Here is a 19,974-nt window from a genome sequence, read left to right on the forward strand (position 1 = left end):
GTCCATACCCAATATTCTTCCCTTGCAAAGACCTAGACCCCAGACAAGAACACCATGATTTGTTGTTGTTGTTTTATACTTGGACAAAATATTCTGGTCTAGATACAGATATTTACAAGAAGGCAGGAAGGGGCAGGTATATGTACAAGGCTGAGCTGCAGAAGGCTGTGACTTCCATATAAGGCAGGGTTTTGGTTTGGGGTGTGTGTGTGTGTGTGTGTGTGTGTGTGTGTGTGTGTGTGTGTGTGTTCCATCTCAAATGACAATGTCTGTTTTTGTTGTGTGGTCATTGCCCATCCTAGTACCAGCAGCAGGAGATTGTCTGGCTTGGGGTTTACAGGAGTCCGGGAGGTCCTTTTCGCTCTCCTAAGAGCCAATAAGTTCGCATTTTTCCTTTTCCCTGGAGGCAGGGGAGTGGGCATAGTTGAGATTCTCCTGTGTTAGTGCCTTTATCTCCCTCTCTCCCCCAACTTTCATCCTCCCATGATCCACTACCCCATGTCCCGCTGTCACCTTCATCTCCACGTCCCCACGGAGCTCTAGCTGGAAGCATCCTAACTCATCCAGGGCATCCTTGGTGGTCGAGGAGACATGGATCTTTAGAGCTGGGGTAGTGCAGGCCAGGAACAGAGGGAGAAAGACGAATCAAAGAAAAGGCAAGAGAAAAATTGACATGCTGGAGAGTACTTTACCCAGTCATCCACCCCTCAAGAAAGCCTCCAATCCTCCCAGTACACATTTATGGGAATCAATATATGCCCAAGGACAGGGCACTTAAGAACTAACTATCCAACTGAGAGATATGGAGGAACTCTGCAAAGAGAAAAGAGCAAGACAGACCCAGGTCAAGGCTGGAGTTAAAGGCTGCTGTCCTCACCTTGACCATTAGACTCCATTCTAGAAGCAGTGTTCACTGTGTCTCCAAAAAGACAGTACCGGGGCATCTTCAGACCAACAACCCCAGCACAGACTGGCCCTACAAATACAAGCTGGTTGGGAGAGACCCAGACAAGTAGACCCTAGGGCTGGGTGAGAATTCACCTTACCAGTGTGGACGCCTATCCGTAACCTCAGCTGGTCATGGGGTCGATGTCGGATGCGAAAGGAAGAAACAGCATCTAGTAATGCTAGGGCCATGCGAGCAATTTCTGGTGCATGGCGTTGACCATTTCGGCCTGGAAGGCCAGATACCACCATATAGGCATCCCCAATGGTTTCCACCTGATTTAAAGGGAGGATTAAAAGGTCATCTGTAGGTTTACTAGTTAGAACACTGGCTGCTCTTCCAGAGAACCTGAATTCAGTTACCCCCTGTAACTCCAGTTCCAGGGGAAATGACACCTTCCGGCCTCCATGGACAACTGCACACATGTGGCATATATTCACATAGATAATAAACATAAATAAAATGATAAAACTATTTTTAAGAGGTCATCTCTAGCTATATCGGTGGGAATGAGAAAGAGATAAGATGAACTGCCAGGAGTCATCCTAACAGCCTGGGAGGCCATGACTGGCCAGATGGACTAGGAACTATATGCCATGGTCCTGAGGATCTGCAGATAAGAGCAGGGCAGACAGGGAATACTTAACTCCTCCTCAGTAACCCCGCACCTGGTGAATATTCAGTGGCTTGTGTTGAACAAGTGGACAGGAGCGGGATCCTGATCCAAAGAAGGTAAAGTAGGTTCAGTAACGTGGACCAGGCAGCCTGACTGTCAGAGGGAGAAGATGCAGCCAATTGACTTTGGTAACTGTACCAAAACTATGGCACACAGAGAAATGTGTAGGGAGCCCATACTAAGTATTAGGGATACTAAGACTTCCTCTCAAATGGTCCACATAATAAGTATATGAGTTTAAAAAAATAATAATATAGGACCTGGAATTTTGCCAACGAGCAGAATAGTTTAGCATGGGGAAAGAGCTATGGGTTTGATTCACAAAGACTCCAGGGACGGGAAGACATCTAAAATAAAAGGAGGAAATATAAATAATCGGTGTAAAGAAATAATTGGGTAAAGGGTTTATTGTCGTTTTGTTAGGGAAACATCAGAGAGGGTTTGGTAATCTTTAAAATATCCTTATTTGTGTTTAGATATCGTCTCACTGTGTAGCCAAAGCTGACCTTAAACTCCTGATCCATCTGTCCCAACCTCCTAAATACTGGGATGATAGACAGGTGTCACCATGCCCAGCAGTATTATTTTCCATATGCCACACTCAATGTTAGACACTTTTAAGAAATATTTCTCACATTTATTTATACACACACACACACACACACACACACACACACACAGTCAGAAGAGTCAGTTTTCTCCTTCCATCATATACATAGCAGGGATTGAACCTAAGTCCACAGGCTTGGTGCCTTTACTCACTGAGCCATCTCACCAGCCCATCAGTTTTCATATACCTAATCTATTACTGCAACAACTGAGGCTCAGATAAACCCTGTTACTTGTCTAAGGCCGCATAATTATCTATAAAATTATCAGTATTCAAATCTAGCACATTTTTGCTTCCAAGGACAATTAAGCCAACTCAATGACTTTAACAAATAGCTGTATAACATGTATTTGTGTCTTGCTCTTCACCCCACATCCTCTGTGCTTCTTATGGAAGGTGTCTGTATTAATAACACACAGAGAGAGGGGAACTGAAGCGTGCAATGGCTGTGACTAGGGAACCCTGAGAATCACAGGTGTCAGACAAGACTGTCCATGTTTGCTAGAGTCACATCCACTAAAGAACACTTGGATGGTGGAGAAACTTGGGAAGCACTGACTGTGGAGTGGATATGGCATGTGGGGGTTCAGGTTGAAACCATGTTTCAAATGGGTCTTAGAAGGAGGGCAGCTCCAGCTCTCACCTTGTAGACATCAAAGTTGTCGATTATGGCATCAAAGCAGGTATAAAGGTCATTAAGAAGTGTCACCACCTAACAGGATGGGAAAGCAGAGGCTCTGAAATTCATGCCCACATTCCTAACCATTCTCAAGCCTAAAGGCAAAGGAACTCGAGAGCAGACTAGTCCAGTGAGGCTCCTGGGACCCAGTGCTACCCATTCCTGCTTACAGATCTCACCTGCATAGGGGTGCTCTCAGCTGACAGTGCTGTGAAGCCCACGATGTCACTGAAGTAGATGGTGACACTGTCAAAGGCCTCTGCCTGGACAGTCTCTCCCCGTTTTAACTGCTCTGCCACAGAACTAGGAAGGAAGGGGGCACCGTCAGCACAGCTCCAGGGAAGGGGGGAGTGAGGAAGACAGGATATGTGACAGGATATGTTACAGCAGCACAGCCTCGCTGTAACATGAAAGTTGGCTTTGGTGGAAGAAAAGAAAGTAGCTGAGAAGTTGCCACCTAGTACACAGTAGGGAGCACAAGTGGTGGGGAGCTGTGAGGGGACCCACGTGGGGCTAGGCAGTTCCAGTTGGAATTGTTCTGTGCACACTCACTGAGACAAAGGTGAGGAAGAGCAGTGCCCTAAGGAGGAGGGGCAGGAAGGTAAAAGAAGGCTGCACAGCTCACTTGAAGACACATTGAGAGCATTCAGCCTGTAACCAGGAGGGCTCACTGTGGCAAGAATTAGCATTGTAGGGTTCCCAGGATTGCAAAAGAATTCTCAGAAGTCAGATGAAGCAGGACCCAAGGAAATTTTGGAAAGGGGGGACAAAGGTCTTACTGGGGTAGAATTTGGTACAGCAGAGCCTCAGCTTTGCGTTTCTCCTCTAGATAGGCCTGTGTGCGTTCCTCCACCAGCTTTTCCAGGTTATTGGCATACTGTTCCATGCGCAGCAAGAGGTTGTCCAATATGCTCGTGCCACCCTCCCTGCAGGGAGGCCAGGATATGACACCTGCTCCAAGGTCCTCAAGACCTACTTCCTGTCCAACCCACCCTCAGGGTCTACCAGCCTCATCTGCTAAGAATGATAAGGTTTCTATCCCTGGGAGCCTCTGAGCCTCAGTGCCCTCTCACTTGTTAAACCGGCGAATAAAGCCCTTGATCTGCCCAAAGTCTGGACGTTCTGCTGGGTCCTGGGCCCAACATCTCTCCATCAGCAAAACTAACTCTTCATTCAGTTGTGTCCGGTCAATGCTTGGCCGAAAATATGGCCGCTGACCATTTCGAACCTTCTGGACAATCTCTGTGGGTGACAGAAAATTCGGGTGAAGAACAAGGTTTCCCTAGCTGAAGAGGCTGTGAATAGCAACTGACTCTCACCTTTGGGACTGAGATCCAAGCCTTCCAAGTAGAAAGGACCACTGCGGAGTGCTATTTCCTGTAGGATGATGGCAAAGCTGTACACATCTGCCTTCTGCATGCCTGTGGTTGGCAAGGAGTTCCCACTAAGCAGTTCTGGGGCAGTCCACAGCTTCTCTGTAAAGAGTGAATAGGCTGGCTAGATTGCCTATATAGAGCATCCTGGGTTCTACCTGGGCTACTTACTGGTCTACCTCTCACAGCCTCCCTTGGGGAAATCCCCATGTTACTGCTACTAGTCTACCTCTCATAATCTCCCTGAGAGGATATGATCAAGGCCTGAAGAACAATATAAAAGGTAGGTGATGGGGGAGGGGGCCGAGGGAGGGAGAGGGAGTGATGATGAAGGGAGCAGTCTCACTGGCATAGAGGGCATGGCTGTCATCAGGTTCAGCAGTTGATCGGAAGCTAGCCAGACCATAATCTGTTATTTTGAGCACAAACCGACTATCCACCACACAGTTGGAGGACTTGAGACTTCCATGAGATGCAATAATGCTGTTGTGGAGAAAGGCCATACCCTGCAGGATACAGAGAAAGCGTCTGGATCATATGTGGCTTAGCCACCCCACCCAGTCCATGAGAGAGTCCAGTTATCTGCATAAAGATATTCAGACCACCAACCAAAAATCATTAGAAATTGAAGGATCTTGAGATCTTGAGATAAAAAAAAAAAAAAAGCTGAGTTGAAATTATGCCTCATATAGAGCTTCTATTCAAGGAAGCAGGCAGAATGGGAGAGCCCTTCCAGAACAGTAAGCAGCATCTAGGTACTCAGGCACAAGGGGGGAGGAATGCTTATGAATGGGGTAAGGAGAACCACCCATAATTTCCTGGAAATGACAGTCTTCTGAACAGTAAAGAGAACAGCCAAAACTAGCATGGCACCTAAAGTGGCTTCACACACCTAGCAACTAAATAAGAAGACACAGCTTAAGACTCTGACCTAGTCTCTAGGTGCACCACAGAAAACCAGCCAGTTGTGAAGTCTAGTGTGTAGCTTTGTGTAGGAAGCGGGTTGTGGTGGAGGTAGAATGTGACCTATTAGAGGAATACCAGACCAGACAGTAGTGAAGAAGACAGGAAACCAGCAAAATTTGAAAAAATAGAGATGGGAGATAACTGCCAAGCCAATGCAGAAGCATGGCTTCCAGAAGGCCAAATGTCAGAACATTTGCCTCCAAGGAATCAAAAGGCGGGTATTGGGAGAACAAGGCAGTGCTTCCCCAACAGAAACTCTGGAAGCTCACCCTAGTCAGAGCAGATGGGTCAGAAAAAGGATAGAAGGCTCTGCATGGTAACGGGAATCCACGGTGTATATGTTACGCTCTGGCCTTGAACCACTCATGGTCTCTGAACTCTTCCTCTTTCTCCCTTTGAGTATCAAGAAACCTTTAAGAATGCCTAAGCTGGGGAATTTACTGCTGTGGGAGCTGCAGAAGGAACCCTGTTTTTCCTGTTTATCATCACTTCTCGCGTTGAGAACTACATTGTCTTTGCTTAATATTTTTTTCTCTCACTTCATGGCAAACTTTCAAATGCACAAATTAATTTTAAAAAACTGTGAATTTAGCAGTTAGGTGATCGCATTAGTGGGCTTATTGGCTGTGAGACCTGCCTCTAAACACCTGTCTAAGCCATGCAATATTTACCCATATGCCCTGTCACTTGAAGATAACTGAACATTGGAACAACAAAGGGGGTTAGTACAATTTTTTCATTATATATATATATATATATATATATATATATATATATATATATATATAATCTCAGTCCCTAACCAGGTGTGGTGGTACACACCTACAGTGTTAGTATTTGGGAGGTGGAGACAAGAGAGTCAGGAATTCAAAGCAATTTCTGGCTATATAGTAAGTTTGAGGCCAGTCTGAACAACATGAAAACCTATCTCAAAAAGAAACCAAAGCCAGGAGTGTTGTCACACGCTGTTAATCCCAGAACACAGGAGGCAGAGGCAGGCAGATCTCTGAGTTCAAGGTCAGCCTGGTCTATAAATCCAGTTACAGGTTAGCCAGGACTACACAGTGACACCCAGTCTCCAAAATAATCCGTAAAATTTATATATGTTAAAGAATAGACATGTCTTCAACAGTTAAAGAATAGACATGCCAAATATTGATCAAAACATAAAATAAGGAAATAAGTGTTTGAAGACCTCATTTGTCTTTTTGCTGCTCAAGGGATTTGGTTCTGTTTTTTTGTTTTGAGACAGATTCCTACTATGATGCTCAAACTTCTCTCAAACTCCCAATCCTCCTGTCCCAGTGCTGGGATTACAGGTGTGCACTGCTTGCACCCAGCTAAGAGATGTTTTTTTCATTGTTTTTATTTGCTTTTTTTTTCTGTATAGGATCTTGTTCTGTAGTCCAAACTGGTCTGAACCTCACTATGAAGCATTGGCTGGGCTCAAAAATCATCGCATTCCTCCTGCCTCAGCCTTTCATAGGATGGCAGGCCTAGCTATAGCTTAGATATTTTAATATTCCCCCCACCACCACCTTTGAGGTAAAAGAGACAGTAGAGAAACATTTAAGATATCTGGGGCAGGAACCCCTATTTACCCGTCATCACTCAACACAGAGAGGGCATGACTGTTTGAGGTCTAGGAGAGAAACTGTAGCAAAGACTGAACAATGGAGGCATTTTTAGTGGACGATGTCAGAAGGTTGGAGAATACTCACCTTCACAAGATCATTAATGAGTGAATAGCGAAACATCCAGTCCAAATTGATGCTGTCATTTTCTAGAATGTCCTGGCAAGTGATATGGAAGAGATCAGTATCTATCCTAAGTCTCACTGGCTATAAATTGGAACAATGTGACTTTGGGTCCTCCCCTACCCCTCCACAATCTCCTACACCTGTCCCTCACTTGTAAGCTCCCACGAGGACAATACTCAGTGACAATGCAAATGTTGGGAGGGTCTATGCAGGCTCCGATGAAGCGAGTAAGATGGTTGAACTGAACATCTCTCATCTAGCAGAAAAAAAAATAAAACGAGAATTGACAGCACTAAAATTTAGATAAACATACCACTGTGAGAAATGACCTTCCTCCTACTTATGCCTACAACTGGGAGCCAGTGATGAATAACCCCCTTACCTCTTAGCCTGTTGGCCATACCATGGTCTCCATTCCCTCTTCCCTATCTACCCTCACCTTCTGTCCAAGTACGTACATGTTTGAGTTCAAACAGAACTTGCCGGGTCAGCTCAATGCGCTTCTTATTCACGTGTTTGATGGCAACAACATTTCCCTAAGGTGGGGGTGGAAATAGAAAAAGAAATTGAGCATCAGGAGTGTCTGAGAAACACTGGGAACTGAGAGCATCCAAGAGCTTAGCTGGGTATAGAGGGGACCATGAGGGGCAAGAGGTTCAGATGGGCATGAGGCACAATGAAATGGCTGGGAACCAGAACAAGCAGACGACTGTTCACCTTGAAGTGACCGGTGTTGGCAAAGATCTGGTATTTCCCATGGGCTGTCATGAGCGAGCCGTAACTGGATCCCCGCTGGGGCCAAGGGCAACATGGAGGCGGAAGGATGAAAGGAACATTAGATGGTGGTGGTAGTGCAAGGGGCTATCATTACAAGCCAGTGTGCTGGGAAAGGTCCAGGATAAGAAAGAACAGGGAACAGGAACTCAGAGGAAGGTGGAGAGCCAAGGACTCACCAGCGACAGTGTTAGGCGGCTGCCTGCACCTTTATGATAACGATCTGAGTTGCCAAACTGCAGTTCTTCCCAGCGAATGCGCCACAGCATGCTAGCCAGCTCCTTCTCCAGCATCAGTTTTCTGTAAGGACTGCACAGCTCAGTTGACTGCCAAGCCCTGTCCTGCCACCCACTAAGCTGCAAGGGAGCTACAACTGTTATGGCTGAATCAGTACTAAGACATAAGGAAACCAGCACCACATTCCAGCGAGTGCCTATGTGCACTCAGGGTTAGAGGCAAAGTGGTTTGGTTTGGTTTTGAGAAAGGGTCCAGGTAGGCCTCAAACTCATGGTGATCTTCCTGCTTCAGTCTTCCAAGAGCTGGACTTATAGATATATACCACCACACACAGCTGTAATTCTCTCTCTCTCCCTTTCTCCCCACCCGTTTTGTTCCTTACTTCTCCTGAAAAGACAGGTTTCCTTCTTCCAAGCCAGGAGTCAAACATATGGCCTTGAATATTCAACCATTGAGCAGCTCCATCCCCAACCTATAGCTAAATCTGAGCATCCAGTCTTCCACCATGTGAAGACACAGTGAAACACTGCTTTCCACAAATCAGAAAGTGCACCCTCATCAGACATAGAATTTGTTGGCAACTTGATCTTGGATTTCCCAAATACCCAGAACTGAGTTTGTTGTTGTTGTTGTTGCATATTAGAAGGAGCGGGGTGGGGAAGGAAGTCAGTGACAACAATAGAAATTCACTTTTGATCCTAACTCTACTCAAAGTCAGCACTCAAGGGCTGGAGAGATGAATAAGTGGTTAGGAGCGCCTGCTGCTCTTCCAGGGGACCCAAGTTCAACTCCAAGCATCCATCCCAGGTAGCTCATAATCACATGTAACTCATGGAGTTCTGATAGCCTCTCTGACTTCTAAGGATACCTTCACATGTATGTGGTATACATTCACATAGACATAGAGGAGATATATAAATAAAATCATTTTTAAAAATCAGTATTCATAGTTGGGCATGATGGAGGATGCCTTTAATCCCAGCACTTGAAAAACAAAGGTAGACAAATCTCTGAGAGTTTCAGGGCCAGCTTGTGTAGGGAGTCACCCTAGCCCCGCCCAATAGTCCTGGGGCAGGTACCAGGTGGATTCGGGGACTCGCCCAGAAGGGCATGGTAAAGGAAAGCCGGGGTGACGTAAGGGAGCTTCTTAAGGGGCTGCACGTGGGGACCCTCTCTCTCTCTCTTTTGTTCTGGCCGTGCTGGCTGGGTTCTATAACCTAGCTCTGGCCTGTGTTTCACCTTGCTGTCTTCTGAAATAAAGAGACCTTAATCCTATAAGCTTGGTCCACATATCAATTTCCAGACCAGCCGGGGAATCTATGATGAGACCCTATCTCAAAAAAAAAAAAAAAAAAAAAAATCAGTATTCAAACACTGCACTATGGCACCTATCTATAATCCTAGCACAAGGAGGCCAAGGGAGTAGGATCTTGAGTTCAAGGCCATCCTGGACTATATAGCAAGGCTTTGTCTCAAAACAAAAACAAAAACAAATAACTAATCTATTCAGGTTACAGAAAAAAGCAAAATAAGCGTCTAGGATGAAGGGCAAAAGAGCTAGAGAGAAAGGTGCTGCTAGCCCAAGAGACCCACACCAGGTTAGGAGATTCGCCACTCTCACCAGAGGCCATGTGACAAAACAGAGGTGAGGAGTAGGAAAGCCAAGAACTCACCGGAAAATGAGGAAACTGGAAACACCAAACATGATGAAGGTGATTCCTGTGCCCAGGGCCACAATCGCCAGAGTGGAAAGTGGAGCTGAAGGAGGAAAGAGAGAGACCCTGAGAAAGTCTAGAGAGGGCTGAGGGGGAGGAGACTCAGTGCAATGGGTGCACAGCATTCTTGAGGGAGAAGTAAGGAGAAAGAGCTGCAGAGATAAAATATAGCTAGGAGTGGGTGTCGGTGGAGGCAGAGCGCAGGGGGCTGGGTAAAAGGGGGGACTGCTCCCAGTCCCTGCACACACCCACTTTTATCACAGGATGGGTCGTCCAAGTCAAAGGCACAGGGGGGGTTGTCCAAAGGTGGGGCCCCCTTCACCCAAGGAATAGGCCGGCCTGTCCACCAGATCTGCTTCTCGGCTCCTGAGTAGTGGGCTGCGGGCTGTGAGGAAGCAGAGCACTGGGCCCACAGGCCTGCCCCCAACCTCCTCCCTGAGACTCCCACCATGACACAGGTCCAGCAGGAGGAGTGAGCTCCTGCCCCAGAACCACTAATTCTGTCCCCATTGGATTTTGGGGCCACTTTCTCTTCCCTGTCCTCTCCCCGTCACCTGGAAGTCCCCAGAATCCAAGTCTCCCATGGCCCACAGTACAAAATCAGTCTCTCGGTCATTGTTCTTGTCCATAACAACCAATCCAGTTACACCTAAGATTAAAAAAAAAAAAAAAAAGTGTCACTCACTTTGAGATCTTCCTCTGGCCCACCCTCCTCCTGTCAACCCAATGTCTCTGTCTGAGTCTCTTCCCCCACTATGGTTCTTTATGTGTGTCCATTGTGCTGTTCCTGACCCTCCCTGTGGTTCCTGGAGTGTCTCCTCTTTTGTCCACTCCACCCCTGAGCCTGGTGTCAGCCCTCAGGCCTCCATCTGCCCCTCTTCATTACCATGATATCTTCGTCCCTGCATCTTCTCTACAATTCGAAGTCCATCTTCCCGAGTGCCTCCTTCCTGTATTGTCTCATTCAGGACTTGGGCATATAGCAGGATCCCATCATAGAAACAGCCAGCAATGAGGTTCATCTGGGAACAGCAACTTCAGCAGCACTCTCCAATTGTCCTGTGTGGCCCCTTTCCCAGTCCTCCTTCCCACCCCTGCAGTGTTCTTCTGCCTCTCCACGTTCCCAGCTTACTTCTCTCCTCCTCTCACCCCTATGGTGCCATCTCTATCCACCTGGTCCCAGGGGCAAAGAGGTAATATCCTGGATGGATGTGACAGCCCAAAGTGGGGCTTGCTCCATGATCCAAATGTGATGAAGTAAGAAGGCCCTTGCTCATAGCCTGTTCTGACTCTCAGAGATCTACTCACCAGAGATGGGGCCAGCTCCACACCAAAGTCTTCCCGGGCTCTGATCAGCAGGCGATTCTGGAATTCCTGATACTCAGGATTTGGGGGTTCTCGGTATGTGATCACCAACACAGTCTGCACCCAGCACATGGGGAAGAGTGAACAGGATTCAAATTGAGCATGAGAGAAAACCCATTATAGGAAAACTTGCTAAAACGCACGCAGTATAAAAGTTGCACAGGGAAGTCTGAAGGCTGAAATGTACTAAACTCTGTGGAAAGCATGGGGGTTGGAAGGCACATGTGGCACATGTGAAAGTCTACAAACTCAGCCCATCACCTTCCTTTCTTCCTTTCCATTATCAGGCCTCCTGCTGGGCTCATGGGAACCACACTCATGGGAACTCCTCTGTCCCTACTTTCTGGGCACCCCTTTGACACAAGGACTCAGGAGGCAGAGGTGGACAGATCTCTGTGAGTTCCAGGCCAACCAGGGCTACAGTTCCTCCCATACGTGTTAAATGTTGGTGATATCCATTAAAAGTTGACTTTTTTATAGTGGGTCACTGGCACACAATGACTTCTCCCAGTGAATTAGATTTCAAGCCCTGTGAGAAATACTTTGAGATAGTGACTCCGTCTATGAAAACCATGGATTGAACTCACTGTGCATTTAGGAAACACCTACCATAAACAGCATGCTCACTAAGAAGCAGATGTGTGCCACGTAAGTCACATGCCCACACACATTGCACAGATAAAGCAAATGATACATGTGGTCTCAGCCAGCCATGCACACATTTCACTAACATGAATCAACACATCTTTGTCCCTTGACAAATGGCCTCCTAGCTCCTCTGAGCCTCATACCCCTCTTCTGCAGCTGCAGGATTGCTCAGCCTTGGACCATACAACTAAATGAGACTGCTCAGACAGGAAATTGATCTTACAACTTCAGAGAAAGATGTTGGTTAATATATGTTGTGAAATATAACCATGTGAAGTGATAGATTAAAATCTAGCTGTTTCAGGGCTGGAGAGATGGTTCAGAGGTTAAGAGCACTGACTGCTCTTCCAGAGGTCCTGAGTTCAATTCCCAGCAACCACATGGCGGCTCACAACCATCAGTTATGAGATCTGGTGCCCTCTTCTGGTGTGCAGATATACATGGAAGCAGAATGTTGTATACATAATAAATAAAATCTTTAAATAAAAAAAAAGAGGAGAGGGACCTTGAGGTTCCTGTTCAAAAAAAAAAAAAATCTAGCTGTTTTAAGCCAGGTATGGTGGCTTACATCTATAATCCTTGCCCCAAGAGGCCGAGGCAGAAAGAAAGCTGTAAGATCAAGGCCAACCTTATCTACATAATGAGTTCTAGGCCAATCAGGGCTATATAGCAAGACCTCATTTCATAAAACAACAACAAAATTAGAACAAAAGTCTGGCCATTTCAACCAGTTTTGCTTATTCTCATCACAGAAAGTGCACGTGGACCACACAGACATACCAGATACATCACAAGTGATCTACAGGTATCAATTTGTTCCAGGTAGGAAATAATTAACCCAGGTTCTAGTGTGCATTCATTGGATTAGACTGGAGTTTCCTTACTGGGGAGTTTATATGCTTGGTTCTCCTCTTGTAATAATCACTCTTGGGCAGGAGAAAGAGAAGGAAAGAATGAGGGAGAAAGAGGAGAGGGGGTTCCAGAGGGAAGGGGAGGATAGGAAGTGCTCCTCAGGGTCAGGCTAGAGGGTTCATTCACCGACGCCTGTTCCAAGAATAGAGAAGAATGGTGCTGTTGACAAGTGATAGTCAGGAAAAGAGCTGGAAAAGATCAGAGTAGCCGACTTATACTTCAAAAAGGTTGACAAAAGGTTTTTAACACTTTCTGCACACTGTGACTCTCCAACTTGGAGAGTCACCCCTAAGCTGGCAGTAATCAATTTTTTTGCCATGGTGGTTACACACCCCTATAATTCTAGCACTCTGAAGGCAAGGCAGAAGGATGGAAAGTTCAAGGTCAATTTGGGTTACACAGTAGACCATATCTTAAAGAAAAAGAATTTTTAAAAATCTGAATCCTTTTTTCACGCATGTGCGCACGAGTGTGTGTGTGTGTGTGTGTGTGTGTGTGTGTGTGTGTGTGTGTGTGTGTGTGTGTGTGTGCAGCCTCAAGACATTGAATACTCCTGTAGTTGGAGTGACAGGAGGTTGTGAGCCACTTGATGTGGGTGCTGGGAGCTGAACTTGAGTCTTTTGGATGCTCTTAAGTGCGGAACCATCTTTCCAGCCCTAGTTTTGTTCTCTTATCTTTGCTTTGTTGTTGGCCTCAACCTCCAGATCCTCCTGCTTCAGGCCCAGTGTGCTAGGATTACAAGCCTGCCATTTTAAGAGGAGTCTCTTCTCCTGCTAAAACTTATTGAGGACCCCAAAGAAATTTTATATCTCTCAATAGTTTCCAAATGAGAAGTTAAAATTAAAACTGAGCCTGATAAATTATGAAAACACAAGAATGCACAAGCCTGCTTTCCATGGCTGTCAGAGAGGTGACATCACCCCACATTGTGTAGCCTCTAGAAATCCCACTGAAATCATAGGAGAACAGTAACAACAGTGAATAACATCTTGACATTATATTTAAATAATTTTCACTTCACAGTCCCCCTAAAAGGATTTCTGGGGGCCCCAGGATCCCAAGGCCACACTTAGAAAATGGCTATTCAAGAATGTTTTGCTGTGGTTACTAACTAGCTACTAAAAAAAAAAGAAAACAAACCCCAAACAAAAACAACTCCAAACACTTTCTGTACTTATTCAAGGACTAAAAAGAAGGCAAAGGTAGCTAATTGAGTCCCACTAATTCATAGTGGCCCCCAAGTGGAAAACTAAACAAGCAACACTGCCAAAAATAAGGAGTTCAATGGGGGGCAAGCCAAGAGTGCACCACCCACCTTGAGTCCTGCTCTGGGCACAGCAGAAAGTGATGCCAGCCATGGGCTGAAGAAACCGTGAATAGTCTCCAGAAAGGGGGACAGCCTTCTATAGCCTTGGCCTTAGAGCTTTCTTCCATTCTAGTTGTTGTTTTGTTGCTGTTTGTTTTGAGAGAGGATCTCACCAGGTAGCCCAGGCTGGCCTCAGAAGCTCAGCAATCTCCCTTGCCTTAGTCTCTCAAGTGCTGAGATTACAGACAAGAGCAGCCACACACAGCCCCTTTCCTCCACTCCTAGGGCAAATGTTTCCCATTGTGGCCATGTGTGGGTTAGGATTTCTAGCCCTGTATTCTCAGTTGCTCAGTGCAAACCTGAATCCGCCCAACCTGACTGCTTGCTTATTAAGTTCTACTCAATTGACTTTTCTTACCTGCCCTGGTTAATTATCTTGGTTTATGGTGCCTGGAAGTCTCTTTACAATAATTCCTCGGCCTATCTTCCCTACATACAGATTAATTGGACTCAATACATATGTATTAAATATCTGCTACACAACCCTTGCCCTGCAACAGCAAGGAGTGAAAGGGAAAGAAGATTCCTATCAATATACTTAAGTTCAGTTCTTTCCCTCCCCTCAGTGACTGATACCCAGACTGTGCCGGCATCTTTGCCTTGGATGTTCCAGCTGCTTACAAAGGCTCTGGACATCTACAGCCAAGGACTTATGCCTCATCTACCATCTTTTCGGGGTTGGCTTGGTCTGAGACCCAAGTGAACCAGCATCTCTGAAGGAAAAGCTCACAGCTCTTTGTTCATCCAGACCTGACCACAGACCTCCATGCTGCCCTCCCCTCTGTCAGTTCTGGAAATGAATGGGAGAAGCTTTTCCTGAAAATGCCTCACTCCCACCCACCCCAAGCCTTGGTCTCCCTTCGGCTTATCCTTCCCTGCCTGTTTCCTTTATCTTAAGTCGTAACAAAATCCTTTCTTTTTTTCCTGTCTGAACGAGGCCTACAGTGAGGGTAGGAACCAAGAATTAATTAACTGATATAGCTGTTAGCTGACTAGACCTTTATTCCTCTACTCTAAGTCCTGGGGTCTCTTGGCTGCTGGTAATTCTCATACAAGGAAAAGGTTTTCCTCTCGCACAAAGACTACAACTGGAGAATGATGATGTAGTGCAGTGATGGAGCACTTGTCTAGCGTACATAAGGCCCTAGTTTAAACACCAGAACTCAAAGGAAAAAACAAAACAAAAAAAATTCATACCCAGAGGACTATAGAGTAAGGATCCAGGGAAGGTGTAGACCAGCCTTTTCTGAACTAGCCAAGGTTCAGTCCCTTTTCTTCTCATGCCACTCAACTGTTTTTCTTCTTCTGGTAACCCTTATCAACAATGAATAGGCTTGTTTCTTGTCTGTCGTGCCTACTAATTGTAAACTCCAAAAAGACAGAGAGTAGTCCTAGTATGTTCTGTATTGCATACCAGTACTGAGTTAGGTGACATTCAGGGAATACTAGCAATGAACTAACTGGTCTCTAAGGGACTCGAACATGAACTAAGTAATGTGCTCTATAGTGGGCTGAGTAAGAAACTCAGCTCAAGCTGGGATTTAGGAATCGTTCCTTAGTAGGCAAAATACTGCTCTGAGAATTACAGAACATGGAATCATTATATAGACACAGGTGAGATGGTTGTTTTTGGAAAAAGTTACAACATAAACAAAAGCTGTCCTATCACTGCCCATGTTCAAGTATGACAGTCACAGACTCATAGGCAGGCATGCAAACAGATATGTCATTCACAGTGAGTGCTCACCAGTCACAACCAAATATATAATCACAGCCACATAAAACTTACTCACTGGAGAAGAATGGCCACCCAGGCCCAGCCCTTGTATACTCTGCTTAGAACCAAAGAATCTCAGTGGAAAGGATCTTAAGGTCATTCCATAAGCCACCTCAAATACTCTTTGAGGGCTATGGATAAATAAATAGGAAACACTTATATACACAAATCAGTAAGAACTGGTGAGGGAACCAGACAGAGACTCATGACCATGATCTCAGGAAGAAGGTTCAGAACGAGGGAAGGAGAAAAACAAGATGCAGACAAAAGGAGCAAATCACGCAGAGGCAGGAGGTTAGGGAGCCTGGGCTGGCAAGGGGTGGGTCAGCTGGACTTCTGCAACGATAGCAGAGAGCAAGCTACCAGGGCTTAAGTGTCATGGTTAGGAGTTGGGATTTTATTCTGTAGGGAGCAGGCTGTTGAAAGTTTGGGGCAGAAGTGGGAAATGCATGGCAACACCGACTTTCTCCACGAGTTCTTTTATAAATTCATCTCTTTCCATTCTTCCTAGCATAGTCCTGCTTCAAGCCATATCTCCTCATTCCCTGACAGCCTACAGTCCATCTCCTCTTCTAACACAACCTGGACTATGTTATACTTTACTGTCATACAAAAACTCAAATCCAGTTGGGCGTTGGTGGCACACACCTTTAATCCCAGCACTTGGGAGGCAGAAGCAGGCAGATCTCTGTGAGTTTGAGACCAGCCTGGTCTACAGAGCAAGTTCCAGGAAAGGCTCCAAAGCCACAGAGAAAACCTGTCTTGAAAAACCAAAATAAATAAATAAAAACTCAAATCCTATTCCTTAACGGCCAACACCCTTTTAATCTGTCTTTGTCACTTATTTCCTAGGAGTGCTTTAAGTGGACTTTTTTTTTTTTTTTTTGAAGTCCATGTCTGAGATCCCAGTGGGAAGGCTGGGGCTGCCAGCTCAAGGCATGAGTGAAACCCTGTCTCAAAAACATTTTTTTTAAGTGAACCCTCCTTTCTTACCAGGCCAAACATGTAAACTCTTACCTTTCCCTTGCATGGGCTTCTAGATCCTTATCCCACCACTCCGTGAACATGGCTTCTGCCATGAAAATTACAACAGTCTAAATTCCTTTAAAGACTTTCCTCATCCCAGCCCATATCTACCCTTCATCCCTTAATCACTGATCCTGATATCTGCTTCATGCCCAAATTTGTGTCCTCACTTACTGTGCTATAATTTCACCTTGCCTCTCCCATAAGGCAAGGCTCAGATCATTTGCTTCCTGCATTTTGGCTCACTGCTGGCACTCAGGAAAGCACCCTAAGATCTGGAGGGGGCAGTCAGCCTTGGCATGCACACTAAGTGACAGTCACATACCCTGGTAAAAAAGAGTGACACCAGGCATAGAAACTTTCTGATCACTTCCCTTCCATAGCTCCCAAGTCCTGCCCTGTTCCTGAGCTTCTGTGGTCTTGTGAGAGAAAGACCTTCCAACCAGTGCCTCTCCCCATTTCTGGTTTGGGTTCCAAAGATACCTGAAAGGCCTCTCTGAGGGCCTGGGCCTGTTCCTGAGTTCGATTGTCCTGCCATGGCCGGCCTGTTGCACGTGTGGGGCCTGCTCGGAGACTCTCCCCAAAGACATCAAGGTAAAAGAAGACATAGTCCCCATTGGTCAGGTTCTCCCTCTGGGCCTGAAGCAGGATCTCGTGCAGCATCTCCAGAGGGCCGCAGATATACACAACTGGGAGTGCACATGACAGAAGGGCACTCTGAGACAACGCCCAGGTCCCCCACCAGCCCCCGTTCTGTATCATCCCATTACAAGAGAGTGCCCTACCTATCGACCACCCAACAGATGTTCCCATCCTCCCCCTTGGAGCTCATGTCATAAAGTGCCCTTGGGCCACATGGACCATCTGGCAAAAGTCAGAGCCCGACTCCAGACCTCAGAGAACGGAGTGGTGACTCCTTTCCCCAGAGCTCCATCTCACAGCTCCCCACGTTCCTCTCCCACCTGCCTCTCCCGTGGCTCACAGGCACTGTGCTCACAATTTTTGTGTGAGCTTTGTCTGCTTTCCCAACCAAGTCTGCAGAGCCCCAAACCCACGGAGTCATCTCTGTGCTACAAGGATACCTTGGTGCACCAGTCTAAGGAGTCTCTGCTCACAAACAGGTGCACATTTCAGAGCAGATATCACCCATATCCACTACTCAAAGCACCCACATTGCTTCCCCAAACTCTTCACTCCCCAAGTCCCAGCCTTGCCGATCTGTACCTATGATACTAAGGCTCTGTCCAAACCCAGGCCCTCTCCCAGGTGCTCTGTTTTCGTAAGTTCCTCCATCCCAACCATTACACATGACTTGTCCGTGCCTATCTCTCTCTACTTTTCTGTGCTGTGCTCCAGGGACACATTGGCCCTCCTCCCCAGTTCCTAAAACAGCCCGGGGGCCACACTTACTGCGCCCGTTGGCTCTGATGAAGTGAGTGGCTTGCTCAGGGCCACCTGGCTCTCGGGCATACACCTGGTGCTGCACACTGAGGTTGCTGCCCTGCAGGGCCTCAAAGACGCCCTCGATGGTGAAGTAGTGGGGCCGGTCATCTGTTCGAGCATCCAGATACAGCAAGGCAGCTCGAGCAGTCCAATTGAAGTGCCCGTGCAATGTCACTACAAACTCACCCAGCTTGGGAGCAGAGGGGCCAGTGCGAACCAGGGTACGATAATGCTCATTCTTAGCTGCAAAACCAGAGGCCACTGCACCCGCAGTCAGGAGGGGAAGGTGCCAGTGTGAGGCAAACCGAGCCACAGAGGCAGCAGGGTACACACAACCGGGGCCCAACAGAAGGTCGGGGTCATGGTACAGCTTGAGGTCCACAGCGCGCAGTGGTGCCAGGTACTCAGAGCAGGCGCCGTCTAGTTCGGAGCTGACAAACCGCAGGTCCACGGGCAATGCCCGGCCCAGTGCCTCCACAGCCAGTGCCACGGCAGGACCCACCCGGGGCCAGGCCCAGGCATAGCTCAGGTTGTGTTCTGGCAGCACCACCGCCAGCGTCAGGTTCCGCGCCCCCGGAGGACGCACCCCACCTGCCAGGGCTGCCACCACCAGCAACAGTGATGGCAGTGCCATGGGGATAGCGCAGCTGACCCACGGCCCCCCGAACCAGGGGCCGCTCTGGCCTACTGGGCAGGCACAAGCACCACCCAGCCTGGAGCCTGGGGAAGAGGGCCGAGAAGAGAAGTGGGGACAAGCTTAGTCGACTCGGATACAGAAAGAGTTGGGGACCACGCAAGAAGGGGGTGGGGGGAAGCCTGGGCCGGGAAGGAGTGGGCTACCAGCCTACAGCAAGGACCATGGACTAAGGGTAGGGTGGCAGAAGGAGGGAGGGACCAAGGGGGCCTGCGACCGGGATGAGGACAGTGAGGGGTGAAGTGGCCTGACAATCCCAAGCCGAGAAGGGGGGGATCTAAGCCTGGGATGGGGTGGGGACTTGGGGGAGGCTGGTACAAAGAAACGGCCTGGGGGCACCTCACAGCTGACCGGGCCGGGAGGGCAAAGAGCTGAGAAAAGCTGGAGCCCCGGGCTGAGGTGGGAGGGCGCCCGCCGCGGAAGGATTGGGACATGGGCAGGCAGGGAGCGAAGCGAGGCCTGGGCCAGAGGGCAGAGAAAGGCCGGGGTGACTCTCCCAGTGACGGCTTCTCCCGAAGCTCCTGCCTGGACTAACGGGCCCGGGCGCTGGTCCCATCCGGAGCTGCGGCGGCCCCGCCCGTGTCCCCAGCTCCTCTCGCTCGGCTCCGCTTCTCCCGGCCCGGCGTCCCGCGCTGCCTCCCGCCCCCCGCCTGGGCCCCCGCGCGCGCCGCTCGTCCAGGTCAGGTCGCCTCGGCCCGGCGCGTCTCCGCTCCCTGCGCCCGCGGCGGCGGCCGAGTGTGACTTCCCCGGCAGGCCGCCCGACCCCGCCCTCCCTCTCCCCTCCCTTCCCCGCCCGGCCCCACCTTCCGGCTGCTGCTGCCTCCCCCCCACCCCTGCCCGGCGCCCAGGGACCTCCCAGGCCCCAAACCACTCGGTGAGCGCCCCGAGGGCTTCGCACCCGGGCCTCTAGGCCACCGAGGTTCCCGGGAGTCCCCCAAGTCCCTTGTCCGCAGGGCTGCTTCCACCTCACGCGTGCCGGGGACCCCTGGGCCTGTCTTCTCCCTGTC

The 19,974-nt window shown here is 48.2% G+C and overlaps 1 protein-coding gene across 1 annotated transcript; it reads right to left on the reverse strand.

Moving 5' to 3' along the window:
• Positions 1 to 55: 55 nt before the first annotated feature.
• Positions 56 to 19,682, reverse strand: Npr2 (natriuretic peptide receptor 2). Its single transcript, XM_027403228.2, has 22 exons — positions 18,241 to 19,682; positions 17,314 to 17,519; positions 11,045 to 11,158; positions 10,623 to 10,758; positions 10,291 to 10,385; positions 9,989 to 10,121; positions 9,695 to 9,779; positions 7,964 to 8,084; positions 7,728 to 7,802; positions 7,469 to 7,546; positions 7,162 to 7,266; positions 6,972 to 7,043; positions 4,631 to 4,790; positions 4,231 to 4,386; positions 3,985 to 4,153; positions 3,691 to 3,837; positions 3,091 to 3,214; positions 2,876 to 2,944; positions 1,047 to 1,221; positions 878 to 976; positions 514 to 605; positions 56 to 400 (listed from the first exon to the last, which is right to left on the reverse strand). Exons 1-22 carry the CDS (start codon positions 18,905 to 18,907, stop codon positions 335 to 337), a joined length of 3,144 nt encoding a protein of 1,047 aa, XP_027259029.1. The 5' UTR covers positions 18,908 to 19,682; the 3' UTR covers positions 56 to 334.
• Between the last annotated feature and the right edge of the window lie 292 nt (positions 19,683 to 19,974).

The sequence above is a fragment of the Cricetulus griseus genome, chromosome 2 (assembly GCF_003668045.3).
Source record: "Cricetulus griseus strain 17A/GY chromosome 2, alternate assembly CriGri-PICRH-1.0, whole genome shotgun sequence".
In the NCBI taxonomy this organism is placed as follows: domain Eukaryota; kingdom Metazoa; phylum Chordata; class Mammalia; order Rodentia; family Cricetidae; genus Cricetulus; species Cricetulus griseus.